The sequence below is a fragment of the Lonchura striata genome, chromosome 6 (genome assembly GCF_046129695.1).
Source record: "Lonchura striata isolate bLonStr1 chromosome 6, bLonStr1.mat, whole genome shotgun sequence".
NCBI lineage: Eukaryota > Metazoa > Chordata > Aves > Passeriformes > Estrildidae > Lonchura > Lonchura striata.
The window spans coordinates 57,406,987-57,421,235 of NC_134608.1; the positions used below are offsets into that span (position 1 = coordinate 57,406,987).

The 14,249-nt window shown below is 38.7% G+C and overlaps 1 protein-coding gene across 3 annotated transcripts in view; it reads right to left on the bottom strand.

Moving 5' to 3' along the window:
* GALNT18 (polypeptide N-acetylgalactosaminyltransferase 18) overlaps positions 1-14,249 on the bottom strand; it is a 213,247-nt gene that overhangs the window by 58,408 nt on the left and 140,590 nt on the right. For all 3 annotated transcript variants that reach the window (XM_021544857.3, XM_021544858.3, XM_021544855.3), the window contains exon 7: positions 13,704-13,818. In XM_021544857.3, coding sequence (XP_021400532.1) covers positions 13,704-13,818 — 115 coding nt within the window. The remainder of the gene's footprint in view (positions 1-13,703; positions 13,819-14,249) is intronic.

Below are 14,249 nucleotides of genomic sequence, written 5' to 3' on the forward strand. Positions count from 1 at the left end.
ACCCAGGGTGAGCTCTGGCAGCCACTCACCGCACTCTGCCTGGCTCAATTAAGTTGTTTTCAAGATTATTAATAAGACCATTTATAGGGCATTCAAAACAGTAACACCTGGTTCAAGTTTTAAGCCTTGCAAGACTTTTCTCTGAAGTTCTTCACAGTACATGCATGCACTACCCAGAATCTTAAAGTAGGCAGCTTGCCATAAAAGGGAAAGTAGGCCAATCAGCTTTTTAAGACCGTTGAAGTTTCAGGTTCCATGAAGATTAGGAATATAAATACACCTTACACTTTGCTTTAAACATGGTTGAGAAAGGACCAGGTCTATTCCTTTTGAGAAGGAGAGAAGAAGACTGAGACTGCCTAATGAAAAGGTTGTGTGAAAAATTTCATCGGAAACTACTCTTATAATAGCTTTTTATGTAGGTTACTCTACCTGTTCAATTAGATTTCAGTTTTGCCCACTACCACAACTGAGCTAAAATACACAATATTAATCATAATTAATGCTTTAATTTCTGATTTACTCTTTTTTGCTTTCAACAAAAGAGAAAACCACATTGACAAGCTTAAGAGTCAGTGAAGTATATGAGTTATTTTTTGTATCATGTAAGCTTCCTAACAAGATCAAGGCAGGCCATTCATAATGGTTGAGTGGATGCTGCTCAGGTGAAAGACCAGATGTACCCAAACTGTTTGATTCTACTGAACAATTACCTGGGTGTCCCAGAGGCAGGTGTACTCACTGAGAAGTGACAGAGTTTGCCTTGGGATACTGCCAGCAGAAACTCCTGAGGCTTGGTACCTCATACTAAGAAAGCAAAAAATGAGAGTGGAGGATGCTTCTTTCTTCATCCAGGGGGTCATATTCTGGTCTCCCTCCTGGTGGCCAGGGATGTGGGCTGGAAAAACATCCTGTTCTGGAGCTGATCTCAGGCCCCTCAGATCTGTCCACCCTATAGGCATATGCTCTACTACGGAGGCACTTTGTTCAGTCATTCATTTTATATATTTAGACATCTGGCTTGAATACAGCATTTAGGCATTTGGCAGCTCCCGAGGCCAGAAAATGTGGCATGAATTCAGAATGTTTACAAAGCTTTTTTCTGAACTGGTGCCTAATTGCATTCAGCATATGCTGGGAGAAGAGATAGAGCCCAGTTTGCAGAGCTCTGTGGAAAGGGAGCTAACCCATGAACCTGCTGTGCAGCCAAAAAGGGAGCTGAAAAGTCTTCAGCACATCTCTGTTTTCCAGAACTTGGAAAAGCATTAGAGTAAATAAGCATAGCCATTATCAAAATCAGAGAAAAACTGAGATGATGATAAATATTTAAAAATAAATAAGCAACTGATCTGGCACAAAAATAAACTGGAAACAAAATTTGTGTTCTGCCTTTCTAAATATCATATTAAGCGGGCAATCCAGTTTAACAATCTAACAAAAATAATAGTTTGTCAAACATTTAATTATAAATGGTCCAACTACATCTCTTAATAGAGATTAAATGTGAACTACCACCAGGCTGTGCTCACACAATGCCTGCTTTCAGTCCAACTAATTTCTCTGTACAGCATGGACATCCAGCTATAAATTGTTTCAGAGTTACTCATTGTACAGTGCCTAAATTAGTATCATAAAAAACAAGGAAGATGTAGAGATGGTCATAATTTAGCCCAGGACAGGGCAATTCACAACACATGTGCACTGTGTATTCTGCCCAGCCTCTACTCATTCCAACCAGGGATGGCCTTCAGCCAAGGCCAGCAAGTGAACACCAAATCTTTTGTGGGATTTTCAGAGTTAGGTCTCAATGCTGTCTTCACAACAAGTTGAGCCAAAAAGTTCACAGCTTACAATAAGCTGAATTTCCAAGCAAAGTTTTAAGAACTGAAATTTGGAAGAGCAGTCATGTATAATTTCAGCATTGATTCAGTTATCAGGAAACTATGATTTGACTTAATACTGAAGTGAGATGTTTTCAAAAAACAACCTGAGATGACCAAACCCTTAACAGAGTTTGCAAATAAAAATTACCCTCTACCTGAATAAACACCAATTAATCAATTCCAGTGGCCACTCCTTTCTCCCAGACACTGTCAGTCTTTGTTCCATTTTCAAAGACTAATTAATTTCTATCAATTAATTAAATATAAATATAGAACTGCTAAGTTGCATTAAACAGTTTCAAAACCATATTATTTCCAAGCAAAACTTTCCTAACATACACAAAAATTAGCTACAGCACTTAACAAGGAGCATGAAACCTTGCCAAGTGGAAGCAGAGGCAATGCTTTAAAAAGGCAGAAAGTAGAATCCTGACAAGCTCAGCTGGTCACATATGGGACAAGCCAATGTCCCTTCTCCCTCCCAGTGTTCTTTGCCAGTGGGATTACAGTCTGGCAAGAAATCTCTCATTGCATTTAGGGAGCATCTCTCAGTGCATTTAAGTTGTTAAAAAAAAAACAACAAATAGAAATGGAGGTAACAGGCACCAAAGTAGGACTTTCAAATGACATGATATTCTCCTGGAATCTCATAGAAGTCAGCATCCCCAGCTCCCTAAAATATGCAAAATCTTCAGCCAAGGAATGAAGGGCTTTGCTGTTCATACACTAAACACTACACTGAACCACATGTATGAATGCTAAATAATAAACATAATTAATCGCTACAAAAAGCATCAGGGTTTTTTTTAAATTCTTCCCTGATTATATTTTAAATAATGGAATTTCTTGCAGTTTCTTTCTCTTCTAGACTAAATATCCACTTGAATCTGACCACTACTACCTCCTCTCATCTCTTTCACTCATTTACATTAATCCCTGGTGCTCTAACCATTGTGTTGGAGCTATTGTGGGTAGCTGGATGGTTTTTCAAGAGAAAAACCTTGAGATGGTAAAAATCTCATATCAGAAGTGCACAGGAAAGACTAATTAATTACTCTAAACAAATACCTTTCAGTCAGATACAATTTTTATGGCTTTTTTTAAAAGTAATATTTTAATACTAAGAGATGCATTTTCTCAAAGACTCTACTTCAAGGGAAGTTGAGCAGCCTTTTAGAGTGGCCTGTTCTTCATCTAATAAAATTCATGTAAACAGGAAGGAATAGAAATTGAGGGGTTAGTTCCTCACAGCTTCACACTATTCCCCTGTGGATTTTGCAGCTATTTTTTGCTGTCATTAGCAATCTTTATTCAGGCTTTATCCACACTGAATAGCACCCTTCTAGTTTTCCTGGACTGCTATTTTATTTGATGGCTATAAACACATGCAAAAGTCAAAAATCAGTAGAGCTTTTTCAAATTATCACCCATGGCTTTAGAAAGAAGTCTAATGATAAGAGCTTCAAAGACTTTTTCAAACCACATGGAATGGTTTGAAGTAAAATGTTACATTTCTGAGCATACTGTGGCTGCAATCAGTAATACTTAATGACTAACCTACTTGTACAAATTGCAAAGAAAACAATTTCCTAAACCATGCTTAAAAGGAAATTCAATAAATTTTCCTGTTGCCCATGAAGATAATTTAGCTATGACAGGCAAGCAGTGGAAATTACCAGCAATAATCTCAATTTCCTGCCAAATCTCAAAATATACATATGCAGTTGTAAAAAATAACATATGCTTTCATCACTGTGACACAATACATAGTAATTCACATGTCATGCTGTAAAAGCATCAATTACAAAACTGCACCAACAGGCCTCAGACTTTGCATTAGAAAATTTTGAAGTGTGAGGGTCAATGTATCTTTGGGAGTACTTTCCATGATTGCTGGAGTCTCAGGTAGGCAAAAGGTTTATTTTTATCTGGAGGAATTTCCTGAGGTTCTCATCCTGCTGGTTTACATTGCAAAAACAGTCTTTCAGGAAAAGAACACAGCAACTGGAGTTTCCCTTCCAAAGAGCTCTGAGCCCACTTCAGTGCATTTCCAATGTTCCCTTCCAAGGCAGCCTGAGAAAGGGCTCTTTATTCTTGAATTTCCTTAGGAGGTTCATATATTTGGTACAGCCCCAAGAAGGGCTTAGAGGGATTTCTCTTCTTGAAAGAGTTCCTTGTTCCCTTATCACTACCCAAAGGTAGTAAAATTCCATAAAAAAATTCAAGATCCAAAAGGACAATAGCAGTGACAAGGCGAACACTTAGAGAGATGAAAGGCTAAAATTAGCAGACCCCATGCCCTAAACTAAGCAAATCAAAGGAGAGATGACAGGGACATTAAATGAGTCCAGGGAATCTGCTGGAGGGTGGGTGAGGGGGAAAGGAGGGGGAAACTCCCTTTTAAATCTTCAGTTGTTGTGGCTTAAGTGGACAAGCTGTCCAAGCTCTAAGCACTCACACTGTTAATTTACTGAATGTTCATTGGCACATCCTTTTAATTGTGACCCTAAATCTGTGAGAATTTATGTTTAAATTTAAAGTAGCACCACAGAGTAAAAGGAAAACAGGTTCTCCATGCTGGGAGAGGCAGGAGAGCAACTTAAAACCACTGAGAGGACACAGGTGATGGCACAACAGCTCAGCAGGACTCCTCCTCTCTTGGAGGGGTACAGGACCTGAGCATTGGGCAGTCCAGGGGGACAGGACAAGTGAGGCAGCTACAGGAGCAGGAACACAGCAAGTGGCTTTTTAGAGCAACTTGCAAAGTCCTGAAACCCCTGTCACCCCTCTCTCTCTCCCACCAGGCATCCCACAGCGCTCGCAAAGCCACATGGCACTCACACTTCCTTACAAATACCCAAATCAATCTGGTTACAAGTTTTTTTAAGCAAATTCCATTCACATCTGGAAAACTGCTTTCACTACATTAATTAGTAAATCCTCTCCCATTTCGCTTAAATGCATTTGAATTTGCATATTTAATCAAAACAATCACAACTCTGAAGCTGATCCTTTTCTCAAATATTTAATTTATACTTCATTATAACTTCTTAATTAGAAGTTTCTTTTTATCTCTTTAATCACTGAGTGTTCTTTTTATGTTATAGAACCTTAATCTAATAAAAAAATAAACCCTATAAGTCATCAAGCAGTTTATTAGCATGCACTGCATTCATTAAATTTACACAGATTATGCAGTTTCTCCAAGAGCTAATGTGACCTTGTTTGATACCATCAGCTCACTTGGACTGCAAACAAAAACCTTTTAATAATTAAGTGATTTCTCAAAAAGCTGAAGTAATTTCTAGATTCTGTGAAGGTTGCAAATTACAAAATTAGAAGTACTCATTAAAGATGCCCTGAAGTTAAAAAAAACAGTCAGTGTAAATTAATTACTACTGTAGATACAAACTAATTAGTTACCAGTATCTTTGAAATATATTTTTGGGAACAATTTATTGTAAAAACTACTTGTGAATCTTGTCAGCCTTTGTCATTACCATTAATTGTTTACAGATAACCAGTAATGAGCTTGATATTTTACAGACAAATATGAATAAGCTATTTTCATTCAACACCATAATAATTTTGAATCTGCATTTTTATTTTGGTATCTTGGCAGGTGACTGCAGAAAGGACAGAGAGAATTGTCAGACACAAAGATCCATGAAGTCAATGTTCATATTTCTAGTTGCTATCAGTGAGTTTTCGATCATACCCTGGATGTGTTTGGACTGTTGTGCACATTTGTTGAGTATCTGTCTCTGCAGAGAGACACTGGATGAAATATGTTAATGTTTATTTAGGTAATATCTCCACTGAATTCAAATAACCTTCACTAAATATTTCTGATCATCACACAATCCTGTCATACTTTTAGGTAAACTTATTCATTTGTATGGAAGAACAGTCCTTTTTCATAACCAAGCTGATATTTTAATGTGAATCTGGAAGCAACCTACAAAAGCACACCCCCACAATACAAAAGGCTTTTTAAAAGGAAAGTAAAAGACTTTAACATAACTAGAGCTGCTCTTCATTTTTAAAATGTAAATTATCCCTTAAATCTAACTTTTGAAGTCATCATTAATTGCCTCACAGGCCTCATTTTACGTTAATTGTGCCTTCATAAAATACTCTCATTGAAAACCTAATATATGTAAAGATTCTTCACAAATTAAATTGTCGTTACTTTTCTTCCTCTTTTAGCTAATTGCTTCATTATGTACTTTTTAAATTGTTTTGTTCTGAAGGGATTAATTTTGCATGCATCTTCATGAGCTGTGAAACTTTTACAGTGCACTGTTAAACTAGGCATGGTGTGCTGCTGGTGTGAACTGCAGGAACCACTCTCTGCCTGTGTCCCGTGGAGATAACACATGTCAAGGGTCACTGAAGGCTTGTGGCTCCAGTCACTTCTCTTCCAAGCGTGTCTGTCTCATTGCCAGGCACAGTGAAGGACCCACACATCAATCACTACATTTCCAAGTTTAAGTTATGAACAGGAAGTAAAAGAAATCACTTCTTGTCTTAAAAAGCACAAAAGCAGGAGGCTGAAAAACAGGATCACCATGGGTTTAGTATTCACAGAGCAATGTACTGTGCTGGCCATCTTTTATGGCTTTACCTTTCTCCCCCTTACCACAGCTACACTCAGCTTGATCAGTCTTGCGAATCTTGCACTGTGCCTAAAGACCTGGTCACAGAATACAACATGCTGGGTTGGGAGGGACCCACAAGGATCACCACAGTTCAATTCCTGGCCCTGCACAGGACACCACAAGAGTCACACCATGTGTCTGAGAGCATTGTCCAAACACTTTCTTAACTCTGTCAGGCTTGGTGCGGTGACCACTTCCCTGGGGAGCCTGTTCCAGTGCCCAGATACCCTCTGCGAAGAATCTTTTCCTGATATCCAACCCAAACCTTCCCTGACTCAGCTTCAGGCCTTTCCCTTGGGTTCTGGTGGTGGTCATCACAGAGAAGAGGTCAGGCTGCTCCTCCTCTTCCCCTCACAAGTTAATTGTGACTGCAATGAGCCTCATCTCCTCCCAGGCTGAACAGCACAAGTGTCCTCAGTCCCTCCTCACACACCTTCTTCTCCAGACCCTTCATCATCTTCACTGCCCTTCTTTGGACACTGTCTAAGAGTTTAATGTCTCTTTTATATAGTGACACCCAAAACTGTCCCAGCACTGGAGGTGAGGCTGCCCCATTGCAGAGAGAGTGGGACAATCCCTCTCTTGCCCGCTGGCGATGCTGGGCCTGATGTCCCCCAGGATAGGACTGGCCCTCCTGGCTGCAGGGCACTGCTGACCCACGTTCAACTTGGCATTAACCAGCACCCCGAGGTCCCTTTCCACAGCACTGTAGCCCAAATTCTATCAGCATTATTAAAGACTGAGGCAAGAGCAATATTTGTGAGCAATCTCCAAGTGCCTCCTCATCCTTTCTTGTAGGGCATAGTCATGTCCTGTGTTAGCTGCTGCTGTAATACTTTTCTTTCCTGTGGGAGCAGCTAATAAAATGTTCTCACCCCAGAAATAGCAAAACCACAAAACTGATTCACTGGTAATGTGTAATTACACATGCTGTAGCTGCAGATTACCTGCTGAGGCATTCATAAGAAGAACAGAGGGAAAAACAATTATTCCAATGTAAGAGTGACTGAAACCAGAACAAGCCAAAAAAAGCCAGTAATTTTTGTCTTGACTGGCAAAATTTGGAGGCATGACAATTACTTATTTTATTCTCAATAGAGCCTTTCTTTTTTAACCTGTTGGAATTGCAATCCTGTAAATAGAGAATTTTATCCTGTGTCATCTTGAGATTCAAATTGTTGACACAGTGAGGTACTTTGCAGAACAAAATTAACCTCAGGAATAATCCTGTGCACGCGGATAAGCCACTGCTGGTTACACAGGGTGCAAGGCAAGTGCTTATGCCTTACTTGCACTGCTAAGGAATTATTTTTGTCTTGGTGAAAGTGTGAGCTGTGGAAGGCATTGGCTGCATCTTGTAACAAGTAACATCTGGTCAATCTTTACAATTTTTTTCTTTCAGGCTTCAATCCAGAAATAGTCTCCTCTTAATTCACAAAATGGATAAAAGCAAAATAAACTGCTCTCTATTTAAAGCTTTAATGCAAATTTAAAGATAAATTATTATATGGAAAGGCAGTATTTAAAAGTTATCTCAGAGTAACAACTAAGGGTATTTCTATTTTTGGACTTTTCAGCCTTTTGCCTTTACACATCACCAACCTTGTACTGTTGAGCAGTATATGCGGTGAACCCTGGATGCGGGGATGAAATGATGATGTCTGCTCCAGATCAGAAGGTTGAAGGATAGCTTTATTAAAACTATACTATAATACATTAATATACTATTTAAAGAGATACTGTATTATTCTATATACTTATTTCTTACTTACCTAAGTCAAACTCGTGACTCTGCTGAGAGCCCGAGCCACAGCTGGATCCATTGGTCACTGACCCCAAACAACTTCACCAGAATCCAACCCAGCAATCCCTGCAGGTAAACAATCTCCACAGCACATTCCACATGGGGAAAACAAAGAAGCAGAGATAAAGATTGTTTTCTCTTCTTTTCTCTGTGCTTCTCCAAGAAATCCTGAGAGACAGAATTGTGTCTCTCTGTCCAGAGAATGTGAATGTTACAGAGCAGCACTTGCGATCACGTACTAAGGATGTTTTCTGTAGAGCAAATCATTCCCTACTGGCAAAGGATATTGGCCTTCCTACTGAAAACAAGCTAAAAACATGGCTTTAAGACTACAACAAGTGATGACAGCTGCAAGAGCAAGAATGGGGAATGTCTTGATTAACTTTCCTGAGGCGTATTTGAGGAAGAGCTACATTGCTCAGTGGAGTGCCACGAAGGGAGGCCCAGCAGCAAGGACAGAAAGGGACACCAGCCACACATGACACATCCCACTGCTCTCTCTCCATGCAAACAGTTCCACAACACAGCAGTTTGGTGAAAAATCCCTTCATCTTCTTTGTTCCTTTCCTGACATTTCTACCTCTTGGCACACCAGCCTGTCAATCTGCCTAACAAAACAGTTTGTGAGGCAGCAACGGTAAATCACAAACTGTTTGACATTAAAATTAACTCTACATTTCAAAGAAAATAAAAGTTTACTGAAACAGAGGTGTTCAAAGGCAGCAGGTGTGAGGCAGACCACTGTGCTGGAAGAGCCAAAGCACCAGTGAGCAGCTGCAAGAATGAGAACAAGAGCATGGCAAGAAGGAGAAAATGTAGCCTATGTGCTGTGAAACTTCACTCAAGCTTGAACACTGTTGGTGTGGTTTAATATTATCCTCATCCTAAACCCAAAACACAGCACTGTACCAGCTACTAGGAACAAAATTATCTCCACCTCAGCCGTGCCCAGGACAACTGTGGAAAGGCTTTCCTTAATAAAATCAGACATCTATTTACATGCAATATAGTCATGGTTTCATGTAACTTATGGCCTGTGTTAGGAGCACTGACAGGTAAAATTGCTGGAAACTTCTAGGTAAAGAGGAAAAAGGGCAAAATGTTTCCATATAAATATGGAGATTTGGGGCCAAGTGTAAGTATCTTCACTTGCTTGTGATTAACAAAAAGAACACCATCCCAAGGGCAGTATTATGAGAAAGGTCTCAGGTGAGAAATCATCAGGATACACACACACTGTGGACTGGAAATGGCTGAAACATGTAAGCAGCCATCAGTTCCTATGAACCAAATGGGAGAGACCCAACTAACAGATAAAGAAAAATCATGATCCCAGAAGTATGTTGTGGCGGGGAGGTGAAAGAAAAAACAAGATAAGTAAGAGCCAAAAACACATTAAAAAACCCCAAACAAACAACAAACCAAGACCCACTCCAATACTAACAAACAAATAATAACTTCTGGAATTTAAAAACAATAGATCAGGGAGAATCATGATAGACTTCACATCTGCTAGCTTTGCCACAGAGGGACCCTAATGCATGGAAAATACCCCAAAGAACACATGGACTATTTTCTGCTCAAATAACTAATTTCTCCATCTCTATTCATTAACTGCATTCCTCTAGATCTCCACCATCAGAAACAGCATCAGCTTCACAAAAGGTCTGCAGACAAACTACCAGACTAGCAAGAAATGAAGCAATTAATTTCACTACAGCAATATACTGTACAAAAGTAGCATGCCAGACTCAGTCTAACTATAAACGCAATTTTCCTCCTGGGTCAGTCAACATAAAGTCCTGTTATACCATTTAGTTGGAACAAGACCCAATCCTTCCCTTCAAGAGCTTTTACCTTCTAATAAATTTTCCTCTTACCCACTTAACAGGGCCATTATATCCTTGTGAACACGAATTCATCTGCAAGCACAAAGTATTTGTGACACACAAAATTACTCTTAGTCAAAGCCTGGGCTTGCATTTCCATTACTCTGATGATGACTTAGTGTGGGACCTGAGGCAAATCACTGAGTATTTGTTAAGGCATCCCTAAAAGTGGCACAAATAACTTATTGTAACAGACATTTGGGAACTTTATCAAGCATGTAGGCTGCTTTAAAAGACAAAATAATTGCTACAGGGTTGCTTTTGATAGAAAATCTTCCAACTTCATTAGGAATTGGAAGAGGCCTTTAAGAAGCCTACTGCAAACTAGATTTGAACCATGCAAAGCAGAATCTGACTGAATGCATCCAATTGATTGCAGAGGATTTGTAGGGTCTCCCATGGCCACAAGAACTTGCTGGCACAACCCAGAAGCTGAGCCCAAGTGACACTGAGAAACATCAGCCTTACACTCACATAATTTTTCCACTTTAAGGCAGTTACCAAAACAGCTCCTGCTTGGTCCCATGGATAACAATGTGATTCCAATTTGCCCTCTAAATGCAATCTGGTAATTTAAAAGCACACTTAAGTCCATTCAATTGGGAATAATTGAACAAAAAAGAAGCACCACTCATCCTTACCTGAATTTACAAATATGATGCTTCTTCACAGAAAATGAATCTTTTAAAATCCCAGTTAAAGTGATTGAACTGCTCAAAAATGATTCTATCAAGTCTTGCATCAACCAGCCTGCCTTTTTTGTCTTATGGGGCAAATAGATTCACAAGAAAACGTTTGGTCGAAGAGTAAATAAAAAGTTTTTTCTAAGAATCAAATGCATTTATGTTTTGAAACTCATCTGCCAGCTCCTGGCTCAAGGCAAAATATTCCTATTGATATTTATTTAATAATACATGTTTAGTATTTTACAAATGCTGTTACAAATCCACACACAAAGGTAAAAATCTTAGAAGTTAAAATAGTATTCCAAATCAGAGACCAACAGAGCTGAGTAGCAGCTCTGAAACAAATTCAGAACCAAGAGAATAATTCTCTGAAGTCCTGTTTTCTGTGGCTTGTTATGGTTTACCAACAATGGATACTTCAAATATAGTTACAAATAGTTGGGGATTTTCTTGCATTCATGTAACACAAATAACTATGTATTTGTGCAAATGATGAGGTGACAAACATAACTCCTGGGTGAGGATAGTGGGAAGAGTCTCCATTTGTCAGGATCTAATTCCTCACAATAGTTTTATATCCTCTGGAACAAAATCAGTAATATAAGGACATGGGACCATGTTCTACTTAGCATGTTTAAGATAAAGAGGTAGCTCAAGTGATCCTAACAAATGCTGCTATTTCTGCAGTCAGAAATAAACTCTCAATTTCCTCTAGATGTTTGCTCTTACAAGCTTATGCACAAAGTTTCCCTAGCAGGCCATTTTGGACAGACAGTGTCTGCTTGTCCATTATCCTGAACAATAATGCTTTTCACGCAGCAGAAAACTAGAAAAATCTGGATACTGCTTAAAAAACCAGAAAACGACAATGAAAGATGAGGTGCAGTGAGTGTGACATGGTCACAGATTGGAGACCAGCATTTTAAAATGGAAACATTATTTATTGCACTAATATTGTAATTATAATGTAGTTTTTGTAGAACAATGACTATTTTGATTAAGGCATTCATCATCGGCCCTACAGTAGAAAGTGACACAAGTAATCTGGAGATGTTCCAGTGCCCAACCACCCTCTGAGTGAAAAACCTTTTCCTGATACCCAACCTAAACCTTCTGTGACACAATTTCAGGCCATTCCCTCGGGTCCTGTCACTGGTCACCAGAGTGAAGACTCGTGAGGTTATTGAAGACCACAATGAGATCTCCCCTCACTGAGTCTTATCCTTGTATGATCTCAGGTACAGTGAGGATTGTGAGAAGAGATGTTAATAAAATGTTGAATAACCTGTTGGTTACAGCTCTGTAATTTGTTTTCATGTAGCCAGAGCCAAGCCAGCATAAAGTCAGATGAAGCAGCATATATTATGCTACCTTGCACACTACATCTGTTACAGATGTAGTAAATATTTTATGTAGGTCAGGCACTGCTTTCCTGGAGACAAAGAAAAAGCCATAAGGAAATCAAAGCAGTGTTGGGCCTTATTCCAGTGATCCAGCCTATTCCAAAATTTCAATTATGCAGAAATTGTGTCTGTCTGATCTTGTCTATCAACATACCAACAATCAACTCCTCCAAGGCTAAGTATTGCAGACCAGACAGGGTACATCTTATGATGAAAACCAAGAGAAAATGCCTCACACTCAGCAGGAAAACATAATTTTTTGTCCATTGTAAAAAGAACAGAAAAATCAAAGTGACATAAATTTTCAACTTATTGAAACATTGAGCTGCAAAATAAGTTTTTGGGAGCAGAAGGCAGCTCTCTGGCCCTCATAGTGAGAAGAACAGTGTTATTAAAAGAAGCCTTGCATTTCTCTCCCTTTCCTTAAAAAAGTGCTCTACTGTAGCTGAAAGGGGGTCTGTGCTTCACTCTGGCTGAAAAAACTCTGTATCTCTAACAGGCAGAAGAAAAAGAATTTCAAGAAACCAGAAATAAAAAACGACTATTTTTTGTTATATCTTGCTATCTCAGGAGATAATTCTATATTCTTACTTTAAGTTCCTTTTTTTTTTTTTTTTTTTTTTTTTTTTTTTTTTTTTTGCTATTGTACAGCAGTATGCTTTTCTTCTGGCAACTAAAAGGCTCAAAACACAATGTTACCTTTCTCTTACATTTCCTAGCAGGGTTCCGAACTTAGTTTTGTAACACACTACACCACTTTTCATTGCCATTATCTACCTAAAAACACCACTCTTATCAAAACCTGAAAGATTCTCAAAGAGAACAGAAAGGTATTTAGCTGTAAAGAGATACAGAAAGAAGTACACAAATCATACACAATACTGCATTATAGTAAACGGGTGAAGAGTGTACAATGCAAAAAGAAAATATATGCACTTTATGAATATCTTAATTCTTTTCCATCTGGAAGGCAGCATAAATGCCTCTATATTCTACATTGCTCCACAGTGATTTTCCTAATTTAAATAAACTAAGTCATCTAGAAAGGTTTTTCCCATCACACTTGTGAGAAACTATTCTCCTTACTGAGTCCAGGATCACAGGTAAGCAGGGAATTTTAGCTATCAACTCTGTGAAATTCTAGCACTGTTGGAAGAACATTCCTAAATTCTGTACTTCTACCCTTGTCCCAGATTAAATTCTGTAAAGAAAGCTATTGCTCTTTTTTCACTCCTCTCTCCTCAAATACATTTACATGTCTGCAGAGCTGTGGACCTCCTTTTCATGCCATCATCCATGTTTTGGACTGCTTTCCCCCCTGCAATAAGAAGCAATCTATACTGTAAGTCACCAGTACTGGCTAATTATTTTCCTTACCCTGATTCCAAGCTCCACATTCTCTCCTCCATACACTTCCATGCCTTCATCCAGTAATCCAATCTCTTGGAAGTATTCTCTATCTACTATGAAGCATCCAATCAATGCAGGACTTCTGGAAGAATAAATCATCAGCAACCAAAATTAGCAGATAAATTCTGAAGAATTTTATTATTCAGACACAGATTGTATTTCTCATTGCTAGGTAAAATGGTGCAGCAAAACAGATTTTTAAGAAAGTATTTCTCCAAGAGTTTTATTGAGCCTTGCTTTCTAATACTCCTAATTCTAAAGTAAAATTAACACCATTGAAGAAAAATAGAATTTAATTATTAGACATAAATATTCACCAGAGCAGTTAGGATTTCAGTGCTAATAGTGCGAGACACAGGAGCCACAGTTTTGTTTCTCAGCTACCAGCCAGTGTAGTCTCTGTTCTTGCTAAATCTCTTGTCTGTGACAATTACAAATGATACCCATTGATGCACAGTTCTGTGTGTTCAGCCAGAAGCCAGGCTCACCTAGAGCTAAAAAATTTATGTCTGT